Source organism: Scyliorhinus torazame, chromosome 8 (genome assembly GCF_047496885.1).
Source record: "Scyliorhinus torazame isolate Kashiwa2021f chromosome 8, sScyTor2.1, whole genome shotgun sequence".
Taxonomy (NCBI): domain Eukaryota; kingdom Metazoa; phylum Chordata; class Chondrichthyes; order Carcharhiniformes; family Scyliorhinidae; genus Scyliorhinus; species Scyliorhinus torazame.
In genome coordinates, this window is record NC_092714.1 from 110,745,807 (window position 1) to 110,758,400 (window position 12,594).

Below are 12,594 nucleotides of genomic sequence, written 5' to 3' on the forward strand. Positions count from 1 at the left end.
ACAAAAACGGAATTTGACCAATGCAGGGACGAGATGTTGGCATAGAAAGAAGTTATTGCTAACTGCTCACTCAAAAGGAAGAATTTAAAAGGTTTGAGTCTGGAAAGTGGACAGGAAACGTGTCCAGGTGAAGAAGCAGCAATTGATTTAGCTTTAGATTTGTCTGGCGCATCCTTTGAAGGCATCAATAATGAAAAAGCTACAGATAGCGAATACAGAGAAGCTCCAAAGCTAAAATCAATGCAAACTGATGTAAAAACTGGGAACATAGAACATACAGTGCAGAAGGAGGCCATTCGGCCCATCGAGTCTGCACCGATCCATTTAAGCCCTCACTTCCACCCTATCCCCGTAAACCAAGAAGGAAAAATTCCTTGAAATAAACCATAATTGTGAAATATTAAAAGAGGAAGAAGACGATAGGAAAATGCACTGCATCAGTCATTGTTATGTCAAAAAATGGGTGTCGCTTTATCTTTTGTTTCCTCAATATATATATAAAAACATATATTTCCATTTTTTTGGGAAGGGGAAAAGTGCCACAAACGTGTAATTATGATATTACAGATTTTAAGGACAACTATTTTAAAGGCACATTTCTGTTTTCAAACCTTTCCATTGAATTTTTAAAAAGTCACTTATGAAAGGGAACTATGGACAGACGGCATGGCACCTTCTGGTGTTTGTTCAAACCTCATCAACCTTAAAACTCTACAGCTAGCTACAAAGAATCAGTAAAAATGGAAAGACACCTCCAGGGATGTTCATTGAATTCTGAAAGATGTGTGTGGTCTGTTGGTTTTGACTGCAAAGAAAAGTTGCAAGACATCTGAAAAATAACTGGTTTATTGTCTGAATATAGATATTTCCAGATATACAAGACTAGGTGTAACTCAATCTAAGCCTTGAGATTTCTGCTTCTCGACTCTTAGTCATGTGACTCTTACATAATCATGTGGACGGTACAGTTTCACCAGTCCTGAATATTATCCCTTTCATCCCTGAACTCCCTAATACTACATCTCCCCACAATCCTTTATATATTTGCAGACTATCCCTTTCCCCCATACGTGTCTGATTTCATAGAGTTAAGCCATCTAGAGATTTCTCACTGATGGTGTCCTTGTGAGGCTTGGAAAGTGGGTGGTTTCCCCTTGGACTTCTTTGCTTCAACTTTGTTGGTCTTCGCTAAGATTTGCAGTGTCAGGTGCATTGTCAGTTTGACTCTGAACATTTTGTTTTCCCAAGTGGATAATGGAAGGTTCTCTGTGAGGAATGAGGTTAAGATTTTACCTGTTCCTTCTTATCATGCCTTCTGGGATATATATTAAGTAAGATCATTGCTGATCATCATCCCTGTGGACGATGGCACCTTCTTGGCCTATCTTTCCTATCCATACCTTGTCCTCTTTGTTCAGCCTGAGCAAATTTCTGGTACGCTGTCTCCTATTGTTAAGTGCAGATTTGCTGCAGGACTGCTCTCACGCTGAACCTTCTGATAGTTCTGGACTGCAATGCTGGGATTAATTTCTTGTGCAGCATGGGAAGCTGAGTATAAAGCTTTCTGCCGATTCATACAGTGCTAATCCACATTGCGGTAGAGTACACTTGTTCAAAGTGCCAAACTTCTAGTTCTTCTCCAAATGGGTATCAGGTGTGAGATGCCTTGTCATTGAATTGGGGATACCTCGCGGAACTGGTGAGATATTAAAATCCATAGTTCTCAGAGAAATGGGTCAAGTAGTTGTTAGTGAATTGTTGGCCATTGTCGGACACCATCTGATCCTGAATGTCAAGTGTTGCAAAGGCTTCTTTCAATTATCTAATGACCAACTCTATGATCTTTGGGGCACTGTACTGCAGCACCTCACCACCCACCACCCCCACCTCCCACAACACCCATGAGATGCACCTCCCCCACCACCCTTAGCTCCCACACCACCGCATGCACACCACCCCTCCATTACACATCCACCTGCGGCACAACGGGCTGGGCTCACACGGTGGCTTGTGGAAATGGGTGTGGTCCATGCCATGGAGGATGATGACAGCCCGCTCTGCGATGGGCTCTGTGCTCCAAATCGTCAGACAATGTCTGACTCATGGCCACAGTTACACCCTCCACCTGGGTGGTCCCTGTCTGTGTGCTGGACACTCCATCACATGGCCCTGCCGAATCGCTGGGGGCGGGGTGGAGTGGACGTCTGGGGGGCGGGGGGGGGGGGGGGGGGGGCACATTACACCCGCTGGGGGTCAATGTTCCATCACCCCTCGACCACAGTGGCACTCAGTCCCCTACCCGACCCCACAAGCATCGGACACAGCACAAAGGCAGCTTGCATTGGTGTAACAGTGAGTTTAATTAGAAAAGTTCCATACACATGCCCGAGCCCCTATAACTAAGCTGTGCACTGCACCCGTGCCAACTTCCTAGGTGTCTAACTTCCTGGCCTTACGGACCCTACCACTACGTCTTTGTGCTTCCCCAGAAGGTACAGCAGGAGTGGAGGCAGACTGCTGAGACTCCTGCCCTGCGACTTAACTCCCCGTTGGCGCTCGTTTCCTGGAGCGGCCCAACCTGGATGGGCCAGGCTGCTCCTCGGGCATCCTGGATGGCGTGGTGCCACCCTGTTCTGCCCGCTGCTCACCAGATGCACCAGGGACAGAACGGGGGGAGTCCGAGGTGTCGCAGTGTTCCGGGACCTCCCCTGCAGGAGTCACCAGCACTGGCCTCAGCACCTCCTCCTCCCTCAGAGTGCCCGGTGGCCCCCAGGCCTCTCAATGGGATGGGGTGCAAGCGGAGACAGGCCCCATGGCACCACCGACACCTGGCGCTGCCAGTGCAGGAGGCCCGCTATGGTATCGACCAGGGTCTGAACGTTAGCAGCGATGAAGTTCAGGCAGTGGGCCATCCCTGTCTGGGACTGCGCCACCTCCTTCTGGGCCTGTGCGACGCCATCCAGCACCTGGGCAATGCCACCGATGCTCTCAGCGATGGCCTGCTGAGACTCGGCCACACTGCGGAGCGCCGCTGAAATCTCCAGCTGGCTCTGGCACATGGCTGCCTGTGAGAGGGCAGCCGTGTCCTGGGCCACGATGACGCATGCACATGAGGCCCCATGCCTTGCATAACCTGGCCCATGGCCGACACCGTTGCAACCATTGCCTCCACAGCGGACGCCACCCGTGCGGTGTCGGCCTGGGTGGCAGCCATGACCAGCACCACTCCCATCTCCTGGACACGGATGGACTCCTCCACCTGCGTTTGCAGCTGCTGGAAGCCGGCCATCACCCCGTTGTCTAGTCCCTGAGTGTCTGACTGCATCAGGTCTCTGGGTGGGTCTGGTAAGTCCAGGAACCCGGGAACCGACTGGGCGGCAGTTGTTTGAAGGGGTCAGTCTGCCCTCCGGCCGTCCGGCCCCTCGGCTGCTCCTACCTCCACCTGCTGTACCGGGAGGCTGTGTGAGGCGCATCAGTGAGTGTCCCAGAAGCCTCATCACTAAATTGCCCAACTGAGGTGAGAGTCTCTGCGATGGTGGAGGATGTGGGAGAAAGCAGTGACGAAAAGTCCATGTCGTCATCGGAGCCAAAGTCCGGGGTCGCCTGCGTCGACCCTGATGCACGATCAATTGCACAAAGACTAAAGTTGGGTACAACTGTGGCTTTATTACGGTCAGATGCGTGGCCTCCTGCTGCAGCTGGCGAAATGGCAGGGCACTGGAGGTCATGCATATTTATTCAGTTCTCCGTGGGCGGAGCCAGCCGGCAGGAGCTACCGGCGAACCTGTATTGCAGGTCCTACCGTACATCTCCTATTAAAGTGGTTCACCACATTCACCCCCTGTTAAAATGAGTCCGGCGGGGGTGACATGAAACTATATACAATTAGTGCAATTATGTACAGTGGTAGGGAAAGAAAAGTCCATGTTGACGGTCCGGAGTCCGTCAAAGGTTCAGCCGGTCCGGTGCTTTGGTGCTTCGTTAGGTGGCGGCGAAGTTGGTGCTGGCAGTGGTGGAGGTGGCACCGATGGCGGCGGTGCTGATGCTGGCCAGTCATCGGGGAACTCTGGGAGCGTGCAGAAGTCCTCTTCGCCCTCTTGTGCGGAAAAGGAAAGTGGGGGTGTGGTCTGGTGGGGTCAATATTGGCGGCGCGGTGGGAGGTGGTGGGGGGGGGGTGTGTGTTGGGGTGGAACCTGATGGTGCCAGGTCCTTGAGTGAGACAGTATCTTGGTGACCGTCGGGGAACTCAACGTAGGCATATTGAGGGTTGGCGTGGAGCAGGTGAATCCTGTCCAGCAAGGGGTCCGCCTTGTGGAGTCGGACGTGCCTACGGAGAAGGACCGGTCCTGGAGCAGCGAGCCAAGTCGGGAGCGACACCCTGGATGTGGACTTCCTGGGGAAGGTAAAAACACGTTCATGGGGTGTGTTATTGGTGGCGGTGCACAATAGTGACCAGATGGAGTGCAGAGCGTCAGGGAGGACCTCCTGCCAGCGAGAGGCTGGGAGGTTCCTGGACCGTGGGGCCAGCTGGACGGCCCTCCAAACCGTCCCATTCTCCTGTTCTACTTGCCCGTTTCCCCGGCGGTTGCAGCTGGTCCTCCTGCTGGAGACTATACCCCTGCTGAGCAGGAACTGACGCAGCTCATCGCTCATGAATGAGGATCCCCTGTCACTGTGGATGTAGGCGGGGAAACCGAACAGAGCGAAGATGCTGCTGAGGGCCTTGATAACGGTGGCAGACATCATATCGGGGCATGGGATGGCGAAGGGGAATCTGGAGTACTCATCGACCACACTGAGAATGTACGTGTTACAGTCAGTGGAGGGGAGGGGCCCTTTGAAATCTACGCTGAGGCGTTCAAAGGGGCTGGAGGCCTTCACCAGGCGTGCACGGTCTGGCCGGTAGAAGTGTGGCTTGCACTCCGCACAGACCTGGCAGTCCCTGGTGACTGTCCTTACGTCCTCGACGGAGTAGGGCAGATTGCGAGCTTTGACCAGATGGTACAATCGAGTGACCCCCGGGTGACAAAGGCTGTCGTGTAGGGCCCGGAGCTCGTCCACGTGTGCACTGGCACATGTACCTCGGGAGAGGGCGTCTGGGGGCTCGTTGAGTTTACCGGGGCGATACAAGATCTCGTAATTGTAGGTGGAGAGCTCGATTCTCCAACGCAAGATTTTATCATTTTTGATCTTGCCCCGCTGTGTGTCATTGAACATGAAGGCTACCGACCGTTGGTCCGTAAGGAGAGTGAATCTCTCACCGGCCAGGTAATGCCTCCAATGCCGCACAGCTTCACCAATAGCTTGGGCCTCCTTTTCGACGGATGAGTGTCGAATTTCCGAGGCATGAAGGTGCGGGAAAAGAATGCCACGGGTCTGCCTGCCTGGTTTAGAGTGGCGGCAAGGGCGATGTCTGAAGCGTCGCTTTCTACTTGGAAAGGCAGTGACTCGTCCACTGGGCGCATCCCGGCCTTGGCGATGTCTGCTCTGATGTGGGCGAAAGCATGTTGTGCCTCGGCCGCAAGGGGGAATTGGGTGGACTGAATGAGTGAGCGGGCCTTGTCCGCATAGTTTGGGACCCACTGAGCGTAGTAGGAAAAGAACCCCAGGCAGCGTTTGAGGGCCTTGGGGAAGTTCCATGCGGTCGGGGTCGGGCCCGAGAAGTCCGTTTTGGACTATATAGCCGAGAATGGCTAACCGGGTCGTGCTGAACATAGACTTCTCTTTGTTGTAGGTCAGGTTGAGAAGAGTGGCAGTGCGGAGGAATTTATCGAGGTTGGCATCGTGGTCCTGCTGGTCATGGCCGCAGATGGTGACATTATCTAAGTACGGAAGGGTGGCCCGCAAACCGTACTGTTCGACCATTCGGTCCATCTCTCTTTGGAAGACTGAGACCCCATTTGTGACACCGAAAGGGACCCTAAGGAAGTGGTAGAGGCGACCGTCCGCCTCGAAGGCAGTGTATGGCCGGTCCGACTTCCAGATGGGGAGCTGATGGTCGGCGGATTTAGGGTCAATTGTTGAGAAGGCCCGGTGCTGCGCAATCTGATTGACCATATCAGATATGCGTGGGAGGGTGTACGCGTCGAGCTGCATGTACCGATGGATGGTCTAGCTGTAGTCCACGACCATCCTGTGTTACTTCCCAGTTTTAACCACTACCACCTGGGCTCTCCAGGGGGTGTTGCTGGCCACGATAATACCCTCCTTAAGCAGCCGCTGGACTTCGGACCTGATGAAGGTCCTGTCCTGGGTGCGATACCGTCTGCTACTAGTGGCAACGGGCTTGCAATCCGCAGTTAGATTGGCAAAAATGGAGGGGAGATCGACCTTGAGGGTCGCGAGGCCGCAAACGGTAAGGTGGGGTAAGGGCCCGCCGAATTTGAGGGTGAGGCTCTAGAGGTTGCACTGGAAGTCCAGGCCCAACAGGAGTGCAGCGCAGAGATTAGGAAGGACATAGAGGCGGAAGTTACTAAATTCCATGCCCTGGACTGTGAGGGTGATTGTACAAAAGCCTCGGATCGGGACGGAGTGGGATCCGGAGGCTAGGGAGATCCTTTGATTGGCAGGGTGGACCGTGAGGGAGCAGCGCCTTACCGTATCTGGGTGAACGAAGCTTTCTGTGCTCCCGGAGTCCAGCAGGCACGAGGTCGCGTGGCCGTTGATTTTAACCGTCGTCGACGCGGTGGTCAGGTTGTGCGGGCGAGATTGATCCAGCGTCATCGAAGCGAGCTGCGGGTAGCCATCGGATGCTTCGGGTGGCGAGCGTGTGCGGTTCCGATGTCGGGATGTCCGGAGACCCTGTGGGGGACAAGATGGCGGCGCCCATGGTGCGCACATTGCGGGGTCAGGACAAGATGGTGGCGCACGTGACCGAAGGGGGGCAAGATGGCGGCGCCCATTGGTCGCTCATGGACCCGGGAGGAGAAGATGGCGGCTCCCATTGTGCGTCTGGCGTGGGGGAGGGGGCGATAGCGGGCGCGATCGCAGCGACTGCACGGGCCTGGCACACCGCCGCGAAGTGGCCCTTTTTACTGCAGGCTTTACAAACTGCAGTGCGGGCTGGGCAGTGTTGGCAAGGGGGCTTCTGCTGACCGCAGAAGTAGCAGTGGGGACCCCCGGGTTGCGCGGATCGGCGTACGGCGCAGGCGTTTTGGGAAGGCAGGGCCCCGGCTGAGGAGGTCGTCGGCGGGATCCAGGAGGGGTAGGAAGGATTGGAAGGATGGGCAGCGCAGCGGGAGGGGTACGATTGCACATTACGGGATGCGACCGTCATGGAGAGCGCCAAGGTTTTCGTCTCCGCCAGTTCGAGCGTGGTCCCTTCCTGTAATCGTTCTCGGATGCGGTCTGACGCAATCCCCGTCACGAAGGCATCGCGCATGAGGAGATTCGCGTGTTCGGCGGACGTAACGGCCTGACAGTCACAGTCCCGGACGAGTGGAATTAGGGCCCGCCAGAAGTCCTCGATGGACTCACCAGGTAGTTGCGAGTGGGTGGCGAGTACATGCCTGGCGAAGAGCGTGTTCGCCTTCTGCGCGTAGTGTTCCTCAAGGAGTTCCATTGCTTCTGTGTAATTCGTGGCATCTTGGATCAACGGGAACACGCTGGAGCTCAGTCTGGAGTGTCATGATATTCAGATAAACATCATGGTGCAAACACACATACACACTGATGGACTGACCAACGGACCAATCAATACACACGCAACATCACAGCCAATCACAAGCAAGAGCATGCACTCTATAAAACGGGGAACACGACACTTCCGATTCATTCCAGCAGGAGACAGCTGAGGGCACAGAGCTCACAGCAAGCGACTCAGACATTCACCATGTGCTGAGTGCCTCTCCAAGATAGTGTTAGGGCTAGGTCCACAGGTTAGAGGTTAATGAACGAACCACAGTAACCAGTTTACAAATGTTAATACTGTTAGTAATAAAACTGAGTTGTACCTTCCGCAACCATATTGGTTTGTCTGTGTAGCAGAGCACCCAACACGACATGGAGTACAGGACGTTTATCTTCTGAGCCTCCGTTGGCTCAGGGTCCGCAGCCTTGATGTAGGCCTCAAAACTTGCTAGCCAGTGAGTAAAGTCTTTTCTGGCGTTGGGCGAGTGCGGATCCAGCTGCAGGCGATCGGGCTTAATTCTGATAACCATTCTGTGGAAAATCTGACTGTAATAAATTGATGCACGAACAATTGCACAAAGACTAAAGTTGGGTACAACTGTGGCTTTATTACAGTCAGATGCATGGCCTCCTGCTGCAGCTGGCGAAATGGCAGGGCACTGGAGGTCATGCATATTTATACAGTCCACCGTGGGCGGAGCCAGCCGGCAGGAGCTACCGGCAAACCTGTAGTGCAGGTCCTACCTTACATCCCCTAATACAGTGGTTCACCACAGACCCTTGGCCCGATGGTCCCTGTGTCGCCCCTTGCTGTGTGTCAGTGTCCGGTCTGGCCGTCCTCTGTGTGTCCGTCCTCTGTGTGTCCGTTCTCTGTGTGTCAGTGTCCTGGGTGTCCGGTTGGTGGCAGGGCTTCTGTGATGGCTGCCCTCTCCGCCGTGGCCTGAGTCCCTGGGGGCCACTGGACATGGCACTGGCCGTGGGCATGGTACGCCAGTCAGCCCGGGAAGACCGGCGGCTGGTCCTGTAAGACACAAGACAGCTTGTATCGTTAGACAGGCGGACGGGGGTGAGGGTATGGAGCGGGGAGCTGGGGTGAGGGTGTGGAGTGGGGGGCTGGGGTGAGGGGGTGGGGGAGGGGGCTGGGGTGAAGGGGTGGGGTGGGGTGGGGGGCTGGGGTGAAAGGGTGGGGTGGAGGGCTGGAGTGAGGGCGTGGAGTGGGCGGCTGGGGTGAGGGTGTGGAGTGGGGGGGGCTGGAGCGAGGGGGTGGAGTCAGGCAGGGGAGTCTCACTTGGTGGTGCGCCTCCGACCTGGCAACCGGCAACCACCCGGTCCTCGGCTCTGCCTGCGAGGTCCAGTGCCCTCTGCTCATGGACGGTGAGGGGGTGCAGTACGGCTGGACCCCCTCCGTTTTTTTCCCACTCCCTGTGGTTGTGGGCGCTCTTATCCAGGGGGGGGACAAACATCAGTGTTACGTGGTCCAGGGGTGGTAGTGCCAGGGGCATGTTGCTGTGTACTCACCCTGGCTGCCCTTGTTAGGTCGTACAGCTTTTTGTGGCACAGTATGTGGTACGTAGGGTGTGCCCCACGGCGCTGACGGCCACATACGCCGGACAGTGCTGCGCGGGTTGTTGTCGCCCCGTCTGGGGCACAGGACCGCCCTTCTCTCCTCCACCCCATCCAGGAGCGGGTCCAGGTCGTGGTCCCTAAACCTTGGGGCAGCATGGCGGGCGGCGGCCATCTTCTGAGCGTCGGCAGTGAGCGCCACTGACGCAACTTAAGCAACGCGGTGCCGCGTCAATGACACCGGTCTGGGGCCGCTTCACCCGCGCTTCTCCTGGCGCCCATGCTGGCTCCATGTGCGGCGCAGGATCGCTGCTCCTAGTGTCCCGCTGACGCCGTCGTAAAACGTTCCGGCCTTTACGACGGCATCAACACTTAGCCCCATTATTGGAGAATCATGAACATGTTTCCCAGTTTTCTGACCATTATTCAATTCTCAATCCGGGGGTCCCGGGGGTGAGCCTGGAGAAACAGGACATCCCTCCTGGCCTCCACTGCGCCCAGGAACCTCCCTAGGTCAGCATCCCCGAATCTTGAGGCTGATCTCCTCGACACCATTATTGCAAGCTGGCTGGGATTGGCTGACAAGTGCAGCTTAAGTGCTGCTCAAACCTTTTAGCGGGAGACTGGCGAGCACGGTCCCAGCGAATCAGCTGGCGAGACTTCATTTGTGGCAACAAGCCCGTGACGCCTTGTTAAGTGGACCAATTAATGTTGAATTGAGTTGCCGACCTCGCTGGGCCGAGCTCCGGGAGGTTCATGGATAATTCCTGCTCGCTAACACACTTAGAGATTTTTCTGGAGAATTGGGCCCTAAGTGTCATTGAATAGCAGTGGGTAACATACCAGCACAGCCGGCGGGAAACTCCCTGAAAAACCCACTACAAATGAACTTAGAAATTTTTTCGGAGAATCGCGCCCTATGTGCGGAATTTACCGCCTGTTCACGCCAGTGGGAAATTCCGGTCCCACGCCGGCACACGGGTTTCCCAGCGGTGAGGGTTGCTGTCACTGGGAAATCCCATTGACAATGGCTGGGTTGTCAGATCCTGCTGGCGGGCGGCCTCCGCCGATGAAAAACACCCGGCGAGTGGTCGGTCAATGCTGCCCAAAGTATTTGTTTAATATCTCTGCCTTTTCTCTGTCTGTAATGACCTGACGTTTGTCTTCGCTGATCTTTTCCTTTTTACATACCTACAGAAGCTTTTACAGTCGATTTTTATGTTTCTTGCTTGATTACATTCATATTCTATTTTCTCTTTCTGTATCTGTAAATAAGCTTACAATTTAGTGCAGTAGAAAGGGAATGTGGCATCCTCAGAGGTGCCATCATTTATTCCTCACCCAACATCACTAAAATAAGTTATATGGTCACTATCTCATTGCTATCTGTTGGATATTCCTGTGCAGAAATTGGCTGTAAAGCACTTTGGAATACCCTGAGGTTGAAAGGCGCTATTTAAATGCAAGTGCATTTTTCAGCAGGGATGAAGAACCGGCACTGGGTTACAATGAGAAGCATTCAAGCAACTGGCCTCGAATGGGATAGGTGAAGTCCTCGGAGCCAGTGACTCAACCTCCCTATTTATTGTTATTGATGTAGCCCTGGGCAAGCAGGGGTTAGGTAAAAAGACACAGTCGTTTGATACCATTGCGGAAGAAAAATAGAAGAAAATGCAAAATAAACGACTTCAAGAAAACAGACGGGCTAATGCGAAGAAATCTGAGGCAATCTATTTTGGGAGGAAAATAAGGAAATTTGACATATATCGAGTAGAATATCTGAGCCATTTAGAAGTCCGATCTTTAAGATTAGATTGTCCATTTCCGAAGTTGGGCATAAATAGTGCAGACCTTTGCATCTTTTGAGAAAAGTCACACCAATTATGTTGAAAAATGAGGCTCAGTTACTTTTATCCGATCGTAATACCTCACATGTAAAGACTCCTTTGAATTTTACAGAAATCTAAGATTTCAACCTATGAGAAAATGTGGGCATTCATGAACAGTCGGAAGCAGACAGCTTTGCTGAAGAACAATGATGAAGGGATTCAACGTGTTCTCACCACTGACTATGCACTTCTGATGGAGTCAACCAGTATTGAATATGTTACTCAACGAAACTGCAACCTGACCCAGATCGGTGGCCTCATTGACTCAAAGGGATACGGTGTTGGAACACCTATAGGTAAAACAGTAATTTCATCTTTTAATTTTCACCCAGCTACCCAGGTCAGAAGTATCCTTATTTGGGGCAGATTTCGCAGTGAAACACATATATCTGGCCATTTGTGATGTGGAGATGCCGGCATTGCACTGGGGTGAGCACAGTAAGAAGTCTTACAACACCAGATTAAAGTCCAACAGGTTTGTTTCGAATTACTTGCTTTCTGGGCACTGCTCCTTCCTCAGGTGAATTTGTGGGCCATTTGTGGGCAGTACAATTGGGAGAGCTTCTGCATTTAATTTTGGGAATGGTGCAATACATTAGGCAGGGGGAATTAAAATAGGAAGAAGTGCCCAACAGCCATTTAAATCGAGTTGAAGAAAATCCTCCCAAATTATTTGAAACCAGAAATTGCTCTTGACCAAGCAGCTCTGCAGCTCTAATCAAGAGAATAGCACCATCATGATGAATTCATATCCATTAGCTAAAGGTTCCTTGCATAGTCTATGTCACTGACCCCATAGATATAGGGCGGGATTCTCTGACCACGGGCCGGGTCGGATAATTGGCGGGGGTCGGGGGGGGGGGGGGGGGCGCGATTCACGCGACACCGCTCCGACGCCGGTCCGCCGATTCTCCGGTGACCGGAGAATCAGCGCCATTGGCGCCGGCGCAGTTGGCTCGGTCGGCACGGCGCCGATTGAGCGGCCCCCCACGGCGATTCTCCACGCGCGATGGGCCGAGTGACCGTTGAGATAGGCTGAGTCCCACTGGCACCGTTCACATGTGGTCCTACCTGGCAGGACCTCGGCGCCCATGCTGCGGGGGGCGGCCTGGTGGGGTGGAGGGGGCTCTGACCCCAGGGGGGCCTCCACCGTCGCCTGGCCCGCGATCGGGGCCTACCGATCGGCGGGCCTGCTTCTCCTGGTGGGGGCCTATTTTACTCCGCGCCAGGCCCCTGTAGCTATCCACCATGTTGTGTCGGGGGCGGCGTGGAGAAGGAAACGAGCGCGCATGCGTGAGATCGCACCGGTCGTAGCACGAGTTTGCGCCAGCCGTAGCGCGCTTGCACCGACCCGCAGCACCCGTTTGACGCCGGTATCAGCAGCTGGAGGTGCGTAGGTCACTCCAATGCCGTGCTAGCCCCCTGTAGGGCGCAGGACCACTGATCCTGGTGGCCTGTTGACGGCATCGTAAAATGCAACGCCGTTTACGACGGTGTCAACACTTAGCCTCAG

General features: G+C 54.2%; 1 protein-coding gene across 1 annotated transcript in view; it reads left to right on the forward strand.

The window, feature by feature from the left end:
• The window catches only part of LOC140428037 (glutamate receptor ionotropic, kainate 1-like), a 547,961-nt gene that overhangs the window by 496,322 nt on the left and 39,045 nt on the right, over positions 1 to 12,594 (forward strand). The window contains exon 15 of the mRNA XM_072514019.1: positions 11,152 to 11,377. Coding sequence (XP_072370120.1) covers positions 11,152 to 11,377 — 226 coding nt within the window. The remainder of the gene's footprint in view (positions 1 to 11,151; positions 11,378 to 12,594) is intronic.